We start from the raw sequence: 14,612 nt of genomic DNA on the forward strand, positions 1-14,612 counted from the left end.
GTCTTGCCGTCCCCCAACACAATGGGGTCGCTTTGTCTGCTCGGGCCTCTCAAGATGGCCGAGTTGGGTGGAGACAGCGTCTCGCAGGGCCGAGCGCGGGCGGAGGCCGCATCCCTGCCTCCAGTGTCACATGAGCTTTTCGCTTTCGATTCGTGTCCAGGCCCGGCCGGCTCCGGGAGGGATGTGTCAGGGCATCCTGGATGCTGGCCCTTGCGTGGTCGTCTTGGTTCGGGGAGGAGGTCGGGCCGGAGGGGACCCCAGGCGGGCAGGCGTCCCCAGCCCCGCCTTGCGGGCTACCCAGGGGCTGAGGCCCACGGAGTGGCAGAGCCCGCCCGGGCGCCTGCGGGGCATCCCTGCCGGGCTTAGACCCCTCTCTTGGCCCTCACGGCTCACTTGCTGAATGGGCGCGTCCCCCGATTTTACGCGCGAGGGCACTGAGGCTCAAGTTCAGTGATCCACCCAAGGTCACCAGCTGATCCGAGTCCTCGGACGAGGCCCGGCATCTCCGTGTCCGGTCTTGCTTGTTTCCACTGATCAGACCTTACGTTTGTATAATGCTTCGCGGATCCTAATGATAACCCTGTAATATTGAGTCTGGTTTTATAGATTAAAAGTAAAGATTCAGGTTAAGCACCTAGTGGGGAGAGGAGGCAAAAGATTTGCCTGTTCGAGCTGTTTCCTCTAATAATGACCTTCCGAGGCTCGAATCGGCTAGAGACTTGGAGCTTGCCTGCAGGAAGAGCTTCTCGTTGATTCTTTACGAACACTTTGTTGGCCTGGTGCCTTAGCTCATGCCTATAACCCCAGCACTGTGGGAGGCCAAAGCAGGAGGACTGCTTGAGCCCAGGAGCTTGAGACTAGCCTGACCAATATAGCAAGATCCCAGTCTACAAAAAATATAAAAATTAGCCAGGCGTGGGAGTGAGCATGTCTGCGCACCCAGCTTCTTGCGGGGCCAAGGCGGAAGGATCACCTAAGCCAAGGAGGTTGAGGCTGCAGAGTTCTGATCGTGCCACTGCAACTCTAGCCTGGATGACAGAGCAAGAAGACACTGTCTCAAACAAACAAAATCGCTTTGAAGGCAATGTTCAGGAGCCCATGTATGGGTGTGGCATCTTCTTCTAGGAACCCAGGGATGATGTCCAAGTAAAATTTGAGGTTAGTCCCTAGGGATTGGAGAATGTCTGAAAACGTTTGCCTGCAAGCTTCCTATAATTGCACAAAGCTGAGAGAACCTATACTACCTGCTCCAGTCTCAGCGACACAGTTGTGTTTCTTTCTGATAGTTTGTTTCTTTCAAAGGCTATTCCTACTCAGAAGGTGCTTCACTGTAGCCTTGGTTTATGCCAGAAGTTGGGAGAGTGTAAAAGAATATTTTTCTTAGATACATAAGGAATGTTCAAAGCAAATAAGTCATTCAAGCATTTATTTTTTATTTTTTATTTTTTGAGTTGGAGTCTCCCTCTGTTGCCTGGGCTGGAGTGCAGTGGCATGGTGCATGGCCACCGCAGCCTCAACCTGCTGTGCTCAGGTGATCCTTCAGCCTCATCCATCCAAGTAGCTGGAACTACAGAAACGCACCACCTCGCCCAGCTAATTTTTTGATTTATTGTAGAGACGAGGTCTCACCAAGTTGCCCCGGCTGGTCTCGAACCCGCAGGCTCAGCAGTCCACTTGCCTTAACCTCCCAAAGTGCTGGGATTACAGGCTGAGCCACTGAGCCAGGCCTCAAGCATTTTTAGATTATTAATGTTGTTTAGGGTTGTTTACCATTATGTTTGGGGTTACGTATCCCTTCATGGAAACCACAAGAGTTTTAAAAAAATTTTTTTTGCCAGGCATGGTGGTGGCTCACACCTGTAATCCCAGCACTTTGGGAGTCAGAGGTGAGAGGATTGCCTGAGTCCAGGGGTTCGAGACCATCCTGGGCAACTTGGTGAGACCTCGTCTCTACGATAAATCAAAAAATTAGCTAGGTGTGTTGATGGTGTGTGTCTCTGGTTCCAGCTACTTAGAAGGCTGAGGCAGAAGGATCACCTGCACTCCAACCTGGGCAACAGAGTAAGACTCCTACTCCAAAAAAAAAAAAAATTAAGTCAACTACTCTTTTTTTCAAAAAACATCATAGTCATTGTAGAACATTTAAAGTATACAAATAAAGTTAAAATCAGCCGGGCTCGGTGGCTCAGCCTGTAATCCCACGCCTTTGGGAGGCTGAGGTGAGTGGATGGCCTGAGCCCATGGGTTCGAGACCCGCCTGGGCAGCGAGACCTCATCTCTACAATAAATAAAAAAAAAAATCAGCCGGGCATGGTAGTGCATGCCTATAATTCTGGCTACTTGGAAGGCTGAGGCGGAAGGATCGCTGGAGCCCAGCAGGTCGAGGCTGCGGTGGCCGGGAGCGTCCACTGCACTCCAGTCTGGGCGACAGAGTGAGACTTCAACTCAAAAAAAAAAAAAAAAAAGTTAAAATCACCTGGAATCCTTTGACCCAGATATATCTACTGTCAGCATTTTGGCATATGCTTTTCTGGTTGTTAATACATATGCATTATATAAATTTTAATCTACATTTTAAAAGTTACTGTATTTTGACATATTTGACATGGCTAATTGTTGATCATATTTTTATGGCATAGTTCATGTATTGAAATAAGTGACTTTTTTTAAAATTCAGGTCACAATTTTTTTTTTATCAATATTTTTTATTATGATTTTGTGGGGTACAGTTAAGGGTTAGGTGTACAATTACGTTTCATTCAGGCACCCTGTTGATAAGAGGTGTTTCCCCATCCCCAGACAGATATTTGCGACTGTTAATCCCATTCCCCTCCCCCTCTTTTTTTTTTAAAATATTTTTTAGAGATAGGGTCTCACTCTGTCACCCACACTAGAGTGCAGTGGTGCGATCATAGCTCACTGCAGCCTAAAACTCCTAGATTCAAGCCATCCTCCTGGCCTCAGCCTCCTGAGAAGCTGGAACTACAGGCAAGCCCTATGATGCCTAGCTAATTTTTTTTTTGGTGGAGAGGTTGAGGGGAGATTCCACTATGTTGCCCTAGGCTGATCTGGAACTCCTGGTCTCAAGAGGTCCTTCCACCTTGACCACTGCACCCAACCCACAATTTCTTTTTATGACAGAAAATTTTCATTCTTTGCTTCTAGAGCATTGATCATCAGTAATTCACTTTTCTCAGACTTTGCTAGAATTATTGGGGCATATTTCTGTGGTATACTATCTAGTGCAAGTCATCTCTGTGTTTTCTTTATGGGAACATTTCTTCCTTTCAGCAAAGCGAGCATCCAGACATCCAAATCTCAGCTCCATAATGACTTGCACTTTTGAAAGTTGACTAAGGAATGAAACTATCTAAAATTGCAATCTTACCTCATTCCGGTATTTATTTTAAAAATTCCTGAAGTATTTCTAGCAGTTCAACCTGTCTGTAATTTATTTTTCACTTTCAAAAATCTAAAAATTACAAGTTAACCAAAGCTTATGACATATGGTCTGATTGGTCTTATTACCATCCTGGCTGCACTAGGACCCTTGGCAGGAGGGCTTTCTTCCAGCTGGTTTTTATGAGTTAGCATTGGCATGTGTACATCTAATCAAATGTGTGCATATAGTAGTTGATTTAAGTGAAAGGGTAGGCTTGCATTAATACAGAAAACAGATTCTGAGTTGTTTAATACAGACCACCACCAACAATGAAGTTGTACGGTTTATTTAATGAACAGAGAAGAAATTGCTTTTCTTTATTTTACCCCTTTCCCTTATTATTATTATTTTTCTTTTTTTTTAAATGGAAAGAAGTTTCCAAATATTTGTAATGGAATACAGAATTATTTTATTTAGCTAGGCATTTGACAACGTTAGTGACTTTTTACTTGAAGTTAGGTTTTTTTGTTGTCCGTTATCCCTGTGAGAGGCTGGGTGACATATACTTCACGGTATACGTAACCAAAGCTCACGGTTCCATGGCTTCTCTCTCCAGCTTATTGGTGACCAGGCTGGGATCAGGCTAAGTTCCTTGGTTTGCGTGAATTTTTTTTTTTTTTTTTTGGACTTGAGTGTCTCAGGCTTGAAACTTTGTCTTTATGATCAAGAATAGAGTCTGCCTCCAATGAATGCTTATCTTAGACTCGGAATTATAGTTTTTCCTGAGAGAGATAATTTGGGGGTTTCACCTTTTCTTTATTAGTCATGGCCAGGGCCAGGGACTGAAATGTTAAAGAAAACTGGAGCTTTTTACAGTACTCAACTTCATAGAGATACAGTGGTGGGGATAGCTTGATGGGGAATGTTTTTGTTGGTTTGTTTTTGTTTTTTGCTTGTTCTTTTTTTTTTTTGAGTTGGAGTCTCACTCTGTCATCTAGGCTGGAGTGCTGTGGCACACTCATGGCCACCCCAGCGTCGGCTGGGGCTCTGGCGATCTGTCCACCTCAGCCTTCCAAGTACCCAGAAGTACAGGTGCGTGCTACCACACCTGGCTAATTTTTTTGATTTATTGTAGAGACGAGGTGTCGCCAAGTTGCCTGGGCTTGTCTCGAACCCATGGGCTCAGGCAATCCACTTGCCTCAGCCTCCCAAAGTGCTGGAATTACAGGCTGAGCCACTGAACCCGGCCTGTTGGATTTTAAAGATTATTTTTCTGAGGATTCAATTTTCCTGAGGATGAAGAAGTATAGTAGATTGATGACTAAAAAGTATCATATTCATTTTTGGTCTTTACTTTGCTCCCCACATGGTTAATAAAATAATTAGCTCGGCGTGGTGGCTCCTGCAGTAATCCCAGCTACTCCGAGGTTGAGGTGGGAGGGTTACCTAAGGCCAGGAGTTTGAGACCAGGCTGGGCAACATAATGAGACCCTGTCTACTCAGATCCCTTGAGCCCAGGAATTTGAGGATGCAGTGAACTATGATCCTGCCACTGCACTCCAGTGAGACCGCTCTCTTTTATTTATTATTTTATTTCTTTTGAGTTGGAGTCTCCATCACCCAAGCTGGAGTGCAGTAGCATGCTCACAGCCACCATAGCCTCGACCTGCTGGGCTTCAGCAATCCTTCTGCCTCTGCCTTCCATCTTTTTTTTTTTTTAAGATATGGGGTACAATTCAGGATTAGGTATACAAGTAGTCATCGTAGAGGTAAAGTTTGGGCCTCCCTTTGGTCCCCACTCTACCTGGTTTGAGTTCAGATACCCAGGTACCCTTATTGATGTTATATGCGCTCCCTCCGCGCCCCCCCCCCGCCCCCCTGCTAGTGTCCTGCACTGCCAATCCCTATCTTATGGCAAATGTTCAGGATTCACTTATGAATGAGAATATGAGGTACTCAGTTCTTTGTTACTGTGATAGATCACTGAGTATTATAAACTTTAAATCCATCCAAGTTGCTGCAAAGTTCGTATGTTTGTCCTCCTTTATGCCTGTGTAATATTCCATTGTGTATGTGTACGTTTTTTTGTCCAGTCCAGTTTCAGTGGGCAGCACGGCTGGTTCCATGTTTTTGCTGTTGTGAATAGTGCTGCAATAAACATGCATGTGCAGAGACCTGTCTCTTTAAAATTAAACAAGTAGACTGGGTGCAGTGGCTCAGGCCTGGAATCCCAGCACTTTGGGAGGCCGAGGCAGGAGGATTGCTTGAGCCCAGGAGTTCCAGATTAGCACAGGCAACATAGCAAGACCTTGTTTCTGTGAAAATTTATAAAAGCTAAGCTATGTTGTGGCCCTATGCTCTTTGAGCTATGGCCAGGCCATGTTTCCTGGCTTTGGCCCCCCTCCCCTGCCTTGGGGAGGTGAATCTCCTCTTTCTCGCTCTCTAATTTACTCTCTAAATAAACTATGTTTCCTAATCTTAAAAAAAAATTTTTAAGTTATCCAGATGTGGTGGCATGCACCTACAGTCCCAGCTACTTGAGGGGCTGAGGCAGGAGGACCGCCTGAGCTCAGGCGGTTGAGGCTGTGGTGAGCCATGATTGGCTACTGCACTCCAGCCAGGGAGACAGTAAGACCCTGAATCAAACAAACAAGCAAACAAATAAAATGATTAATAAATTAACAAGAAGAGTTTTCTTTTTTTCTTTTTTTTTTGAGTCGCCCAGGCTGGAGTACAGTGGCACGCTCATAGCCACCCCAGCATCAACCTGCTGGGCTCTGACAATCCTTCTGCCTCAGCCTTCCAAGTAGCCGGAACTACGGGCACATGCTACCACGCCCATATAATTTTTTATTTTATTATAGAGATGAGGTCTCACCAAGTTGCCTGGGCTAGTCTCAAACCCGCAGGCTCAGGTAATCCACTCCCCTCAACCTCCATCATTGCTGGGATTACAGGCTAAGCCACCGAGCTGGGCCAAGATGAGTTTTCCATAAAGCCGTACTGTCTTGTTACCCTAGGCAGGAGTCCATTACCTGGGTTCTTACTGTCCCAAGCTGTCACACTGGGGCCCTACACCCTTTGTAGGACAAACCAATCTGTAGCAAGATAAATTTGAATGTGCAGTGTAGAATAGTAAATGAAATTTATGTGCATTACAGAGAAAAGTCAGTAATCATTTCTTTTTAAAAAGTAGAGATGGATGGAAATTTTTTATCAGATCATAGAATATCAGGCTAGGAGCAGCAGGGGAGGTTTAGTCCAGCCCTTGTCTTTCATGAAGGAGAAAACCAAGACCCCAGAGTTTTAAGACCCAGTTAGGAAAAGGATATTCTTTTTTTATTTTTTATTTTATTTTTTAAGTTGGAGTCCTACTCTGTCACCCAGGCTGGAGTAGAGTGGCAGGGTCACAGCTGCTGCAGCCTCAACCTGCTGAGCTCAGGTGTGCCTTCTGCCTCAGCCTTCTAAGTAGCTGGAACTACAGGCACATGCCCGGCTAATTTTTTGATTTATTGTAGAGACAAAGTCTCACCAAGTTGCCCAGGCTGGTTTCAAACCCCTGGACTCAGGAAATCTCGCCTCTGCCTCCCAAAGTGTTGGGATTACAGGCTTGAGCCACCATGCCCTGCAGGAAAAGGATATTCTAAGGAGGGTTCTGAAACCCTAAAAACAAATCTCTGCAGTTTCTTGGTACCCATTAAAATGGTAGTGTTTTAATCTGTTTCATGTCAGTTATTCCTTTGATTAGTATCAACTTTAAAAGTACTAAGTCTTAAGTTCCTTAGGCATTCGTGACTTACTAGTTTTTAAACTCTTTATTTCTCCTTTTTTTCCTGAAATACCAAAATGAACTCCAGTTAACATTTTGTACAAGTATTTTATGGGGTTTAACGTTCCTTCATGCTTCTAACACTGCTATGGCAAGTCTTTGCATTGAAGAGAAAACTCAGACTTTCTCACCACGTTCTGAGCCTCGTACCAGAGCAGAGCGCAGTCGTGGCAAAGAAGCCACGGCTCCTCAGAAGGAGGACGAAGGGGTGAATAACGAGAGAATGAGAGAAAGCATCAGAGGGAGAAGGGGATGACGAGAGCAGCCATGTGCGAACAAAAGGCAAGGATGCGTATGACAGGGATTGACCAAAATAACATGGTATTCGCCTGTTGGGATGTCGGAGGGCAAGGAGGACAAAAGACAGAGGGAAGCAGGACCACGGAACAGGTGATTTGGCAGTGTCGGGGGCTGGAGGGCATGGCTGGAGAGAGCTGGCAGGGAGGGAAGGGAAGCGAGGGAGTGGCCGAGGCAGGAATCAGGCAGCCTCGCCTGCCTGTGCCAGGGCGCTCTGAGGTTGGGCTTTGCGAGAGCATCAGGAGCCGGCGATGCAAGTCTTTAGTGTCATTAAATAGGACATAATGCTGGCCTCATTCACAGGGTCATGATAGGAAGCACTAGTAGCACGAAATACTTTCGTCTCTCAATGGGGTATACACAGCTTAGTGCTAAATGCCATTTTGAACGTCTCTAGAAACTCACTAACCTCTCAGAAGTTAACAAAGAAGTGTCCAGGCGTCATTGCTACACATGTCAGTGTAGCTTGCAGGAAGTCATGAGGCAGGCCTGGTACTGTCTATAACTGGTACTTGGATTCTTTGACAATGTGAATAAGCAGTACGGTATTGGACTGTTGTGTATCAGCTGTGTTAATCCGTACCTATCAAGCATCAGGAAACTGATTCAGACCTTACTGAAAGTGATATTACCTGATAAACACGCAGACTGTGTTTATAGATAAGCTTCTGAATATAACAAGATAGTAGCCTCTTTGTTACTAAGATCTAACAGGTGTCTTTTTTCTTTCTAAACAGTTTTTTTCAAGTGTTCCTACAGAAGTAAGGTGTCCAATTATTATCTGGAAAATGTAATAATTCACAGAGATGTAATCATTTATATAGATAGGCAAAAAGGTTAATTATTTGATAGCAGTTTATAAAGCAGTATCATAAGTTGCGTAACTATAAATGGAAGTCAGACACACTCAGACTTTAGTTTCTGTATTTATAGGAAATACAGATATAAATACTAATCCAAAATGTCTGGCTGATTAAAAATGACTTCCTTAGGTTATTATCATCAAGAGAAGTTGGAATTTAACAATGCAGCAGGGAATATCTCCTTGCGCTCTGGCTGTTTGAGGATTATGTCACTGGGCGTGTCTTCCTGAGCCAGAGCCGTGCTCTACTGCATTGCAGTATTCCTGGGGCAGAGCCTGAGCGGCCACCACAGCCTGACTCATCTGTTGGAATGGTGCCTACTTCCCTTAACCCTGTGTGCATTAGGACAAGCAGGCCACGTGCCTAGGTGCTATGTGCAGACTGCGCTTTTTCTGTATGATTTTATTTGTATCAGTGAGTCTTTATCTGGGGAAAGAAGTGATTCAGAGTTAACATGTCATATTTAGTTGCATCAGTGATCCTCTTTGGTGATTATAGAATGTGACTTTTATTCTCTACATATTGTTTGGGTGTTGTTTTTGGGGGGTTTCTTTTTTGATTTGGAGTCTCACTCCATCACCCAAGCTGGAGTGCCGTGGCACACTCATTGCCACCCCAGTGTCGACCTCCCGGGCTCTGGCGATCCTTCTGCCTCAGCCTTCCAAGTAGCCGGAACTGCAGGCGCACGCTACCATGCCCGACTACTTTTTTTGATTTATTGTAGAGACATGGTCTCACCAAGTTGCCCAGGCTGGTCTTGAACCCATGGGCTCAGGCAGTCCACTCACCTTGGCCTCCCAAAATGGTGGTATTACAGGCTGAGCCACCGAACCTGGCCTGGGTGTTATTTTCATGTCATTTTATATGTCATAGAACAGAATTATGGAACGTTCAAAAAATTCAAGGAGAATATGATCCCACCACCTTGACAGCTATTTCAGTTTGGAAGTATTTCTTTATGCTGTTTGTATGCTTGTATTTTACTGAGTGTAGTTATGTGGGTGACTGGTTCCAGGCAGTTTGATTTCTCCTGTGGTACAGATACATTGGAGTGACTTAGAAAAATCGATTGATTTGTTTAGTTTTTTTAATATACATTTTAAAAATTAGCCTGGGAGTACTTGGCATACTAGGATGTTCTGCCACCTACTCCTTCCCCTTCCTAAAATTATACCTAAAACAATAATTTGGAAGTACTATTGTCTTCTTGATAGCTGTACTAGTAATTTATGCTCTTTAGTGTGAATTTTATATTTGTCTCATTTAAAACTAACAAAGCAAATAACTTTTGCTCAGACCCCATACACTCAGATTTCATAGTTTTTAGTGCTTAAAGAAAGCTCACAGACCTCCGAATTCAATATTCTTCCCCTATTTCCCTGCCTATTTTTTTGTCTCCCTAATTTGGAGCCCAGAGGAAGAAAAATGACCCCTCCCAAAGGTTGCTTAACTTCTAAATGAGAGGACTTGGTCCCAGATCTTCTGATTGTTAAGGCATCTGCTTTTCTTTTTCTTTTTTTGAGTTGGAGTCTCCCTCTTTTATTTTATTTTATTTTTTTTTGAGTTGGAGTCTCACTCTGTCGCCCAGACTGAAGTGCAGTAGCCGCTCCCGGCCACCATAGCCTCAACCTGCTGGGCTCCAGCGATCCTTCCGCCTCAGCCTTCCAAGTAGCTGGAACTACAGGCGCGCACTACCACGCCCGGCTAATTTTTGATTCATTGTAGAGATGAGGTCTCACCAAGTTGCCCAGACGGGTCTTGAACCCACGGGCTCAGGCAGTCCACTCAAATCAGCCTCCCAAGGCGCGGGATTACAGGCTGAGCCACCGAGCCTGGCTGAGTCTCACTCTTTGTTGCCCAGGCTAGAGTGCAGTGGCATGCTCACGGCCACCGCATCCTTGACCTGCTGGTTTAGGCTATCCTTCCGCCTCAGCCTTCCAAATAGCTGGCACTACAGATGCATGCCACTACACCCGGCTAGTTTTTGTGATTTATTAATCCATAGGTTGTAATTTTTGCTAGCACATATTTCATACATCGTTGTAAAGATAATTTTACTAGAATATTTCGGCATCTAGTAGATTAGTACTTGATACAGAGGTTTGGGTTATTTTCCATTTTTATAAATTTCTTATTTTAATTTTGATTTTTAGTTATTTTGGTTCACACATTTATTTATTTATTTATTAATTTTAAAGTAGGAATTGTACCCTGTCACCTAGGCTGGAGGACAATGGCGTGCTCACGGCCACCACAACCTGCTGGGCTCGGGTGATCCTTCCACCTCAGCCTTCCAAGTAGCTGGAACCACAGGCATGCGCCACCACACCCAGCTAAATGATTTATTGTAGAGACGAAGTCTCGTGAAGTTGTCTAGACTGGTTTCAAACCATTGGGCTCAGACAGTCCTCTCGCCTCCACCTTCCAAAGTGCTGGGATTATAGGCGTGAGCCACCGTGCCCAGCTTCACATGCATCTTGAGGCTATATTACTATTAAATTCCAGTAAGGTTTTTTTTTTTTCAGTCAGTCTCACTCTGTCGCCCAGGCTGGAGTGCAGTGGCATGATCACAGCTTATCACAGCTTTGATTTCCTGGGCACAGGCAGTCCTCTGGCCTCAGCCTCCTGAGTTGCTGGAATTACAGGCATGAGCCACTATACCCGGGTATGTGTATTTTCTTTTTTCTTTTTTTTTTTTTGAGTTGGAGTCTCACTCTGTCGCCCAGACTAGAGTGCAGTGGCCGCTCCCGGCCACTGCAGCCTTGACCTGCTGGGCTCAGGCGATCCTTCCACTTCAGCCTTCCAAGTAGCTAGAATTATAGGCATGCGCTACCACGCCCGGCTGATTTTTGATTTATTGTAGAGATGAGGTCTCGCCTGACCAGGCGGGTCTCGAACCCGCGGGCTCAGTCAGTCCACTCACCTCAGCCTCCCAAATTCGCGGGATTACAGGCTGAGCCACCGAGCCCGGCGTATATGTATTTTCTTTATTTGTAGAGATGAGGTCTCACTGTATTGCCCAGGCTAGTCTTGAACTCCTGGGCTCAAGCATTCTTCCTGCTCAGCCTCCCAAAGTGCTAGGATTACAAGCCTCCAGTAAGCTTTTTTTTTTCTTTTTCTTTTTTTCTTTTTTTCTTTTTTTGAGTTGGAGTCTCACTCTGTCGCCCAGACTGGAGTGCAGTGGCCGCTCCCGGTCACCGCAGCCTCGACCTGCTGGGTTCTGGCTATCCTTCCGCCTCAGCCTTCCAAGTAGCCGGAATTACAGGCATGTGCTACCACACCCGGCTGATTTTTTTTTTTTTTTTTTTTTTTGATTTATTATAGAGATGAGGTCTCACCTGCCCAGGCGGGTCTCGAACCCGCGCGCTCAGGCAATCCACTCACCTCAGCCTCCCAAAGGCACGGGATTACAGGTTGAGCCACCGAGCCCGGCTCAGTAAGCTTTTAAAAATAATTATTGTGTGCACAGTGTTGTGCTGTGTGGTATCTAATTTAGCATGCTCCCTGCCTTTTGTGAGTTTACAGCTGGAGAGGGAGATGCATTCATAAATCAAACTCAGAACAGAGTCAGTGCTGTGAGCAGAGGAGAAGACTAGATTAATGCCTCTCAGTAACACCGAGGACATTTTCTTTTTTTTTTTGAGTTGGAGTCTCTGTCGCCCAGACTGGAGTGCAGTGGCCGCTCCCGGCCACCGCAGCCTCGACCTGCTGGGCTCCAGTGATCCTTCCGCCTCAGCCTTCCAAGTAGCTGGAATTACAGGTGTGCACTACCACGCCCGGCTGATTTTTTGATTTATTGTAGAGATGAGCTCTCGCTGCCCAGGCGGGTCTCGAACCTGCGGGCTCAGGCAATCCACTCACCTCAGGACATTTTCTTGATAGTGATTTTCTTGACTGGGGTTTGCCCTGAGTCTAGTTTTGAAGAACACAGACCATGCTATGTCCTGGTGAGGAGCCTAGACTTTGGAATCACAAACTTCTGAATTCTCACTTTGTTGCTTTCTAGACAAGTATCTGTGGGTAATTTGCTTGTTTTGTATTCTTTACTTGAAAAACAAGGATAATAATAGTCATACCAACCCCATAAGGTTACATGTATGACATATGTAAAGTACCTGTCGCACAGAAAGTGCTGAGTCAACACTTGAGCAGAATATACTTGCGGGTGAGAGTAAAAAGTGACATTAGTATTTGGAGCACAGGGGACGAGCCCACCAGGATGAGAATGTAGCCATGGCCAGGCCCTGCCCAGTGCTTCTCATGTGTCAATTCGGTTATCCTTCCCACAGCCCAGGCATGCTAGTACCACCCCATTTCCAGACAAGAAAGCAGAGGTGAAGAGATGTTAACCACCTTGCCTATGATCACCCAGCAAATAAGTGACCAGGTCAGGAGCCAGGAAAAAATTGGTAGGCAGAGAAAAACAGGTGAACCTAGTCAGTAGAACAGCAGTCCCCAACCTTTTTGGCATCAGGGGCCGATTTCATGGAAGACACTTTTTCCACTGACTGGGGAAGAGGGACAGGGGTGGGGATGTACAGTCAAACCTCACTGCTAATGTTAATCTATATTTGCAGTTGCTTCCCAGCACTAGCATCACCGTCTGAGCTCCACCTCAGATCCTCAGGCATTCGACTCTCATAAGGAGTGCACGACCTAGATCCCCGAGCATGCACGATTCACAGTAGGTTTTCCTGCTCCTGTGAGAATCTAATGCTGCTGTTCATCTGACAGGAGGCGGAGCTCAGGTGGTAACTGCCAGTGATGGGGAGCAGCTGTAAATACGGATGAAGCTCTGAAGCTTCACTTGGTCACCCACTCACCTCCTGCTGTGCAGCCTTATTCCTGACAGGCTACGGACCAGTACGGGTCCATGGCCCAGGGGTTGGGGATTCCAATGTAGAGGTTTGAATATCGGGTTGGGAGAGAGGATATTCTCTAGGCAGTTAATAAGTAAGAAATTTGAAATATTTGATATGAATTTGATACAGTGTTTATTATGATTTGTAGAGGATGTTGGTGATGAAGGAGAAGAAGAAAAAGAATTCATTTCCTATAACATCAACATAGACATTCATTATGGGGTTAAGTCCAACAGGTGAGTAGTGTGAATGTATTGTTATCTGAGATTATAAATTTGAGAGAATTTATGTAAATCTTAATTGACTATACTGGGGGGGTGCCAAAACATACACATTTTAAAAAATGTTATCTATGTATTACTTCAAGTTTGCTGTAATCAGAAGTGTCTGGGTGCTGATGGTAACCACTTTGAGCACCTCTTGTAATTGCAGAAGTCAAATGTGATTTGTAGTCTTTTTTTATCAGTATATATTAAGTATTACACTCTTTTTGTTGGTTGTTGAGTTGGAATCTCACTCTGTCACCCAGAATCACCCAGACGAGTGCAGTGGCATGCTCATGGCCACCGTAGCCTTGACCTACTGGGCTAAGGTGATTCTTCCAAGTAACTGGAACTACAGGCATGCACCACCATGCCCAGCTAATTTTTTTTTTTCAATTGTAGAGATGAGATCTTGCCAAGTTGCCTAGGCTGGTTTCAAACCGTGGGCTCAGGCAACCTTCTCACCTTAGCCTCCCAAAGTCTTGGGATTTTAGGCATGAGCCACCATGCCTAGCCCGAGTATTACAATCTTAATACAGTTTTTTCCTTTCTTAAAATGTGTATACCTTTTTTGGCACCCTCTGTATTAAGAAAACACTCTTTAAAGATTTCGGCTCTTTAAATTTGGTATTTTGTTATTGATTTCATGTCTTCAAATTAAGAGCATTTCCAAGCCAATGTAAAATCTAAAATATTTTTATTTTAATTGCTGTATTATGGCATCCATATTATGTTTGCACATAACATATGCTTAACATATATAATAGTGCTTCAGATTACAGTAGGCCCTCCATACTTGTGGGTTCCACATCTGCAGATTCTACCAACCCAAATAGAAAATATTTGGAGGGGGAAAATACAAAATAACAATATAATTTAAAAAAACATTGAAAAACAGTGTAACAACTATTTACCTAGTTGTTACAATAGTTCACATAGTGTTAGGTATTATAAGTAATCTAGAGATGATTTAAAGTATACAGGAGGATGTGCGTGCAAATTCGATGCCATTTCATCTCAGGGACTCAAGCCTGCAGATTTTGGTATCCTAGGGGAGTCCTGGAACCAATCCCCAGCAGATACTGAGGGATAACTATATATCTGGTTTTTCATTAA

At 44.7% G+C, this 14,612-nt stretch overlaps 1 protein-coding gene across 1 annotated transcript in view; it reads left to right on the forward strand.

The window, feature by feature from the left end:
• The window catches only part of DYNC1H1 (dynein cytoplasmic 1 heavy chain 1), an 80,788-nt gene that overhangs the window by 1,809 nt on the left and 64,367 nt on the right, over nt 1–14,612 (forward strand). The window contains exon 2 of the mRNA XM_021715554.1: nt 13,382–13,469. Coding sequence (XP_021571229.1) covers nt 13,382–13,469 — 88 coding nt within the window. The remainder of the gene's footprint in view (nt 1–13,381; nt 13,470–14,612) is intronic.

The sequence above is a fragment of the Carlito syrichta genome, unplaced genomic scaffold (assembly GCF_000164805.1).
Source record: "Carlito syrichta isolate Samal-C Ts95f unplaced genomic scaffold, Tarsius_syrichta-2.0.1 Scaffold307187, whole genome shotgun sequence".
Classification (NCBI taxonomy): Eukaryota; Metazoa; Chordata; class Mammalia; order Primates; family Tarsiidae; genus Carlito; species Carlito syrichta.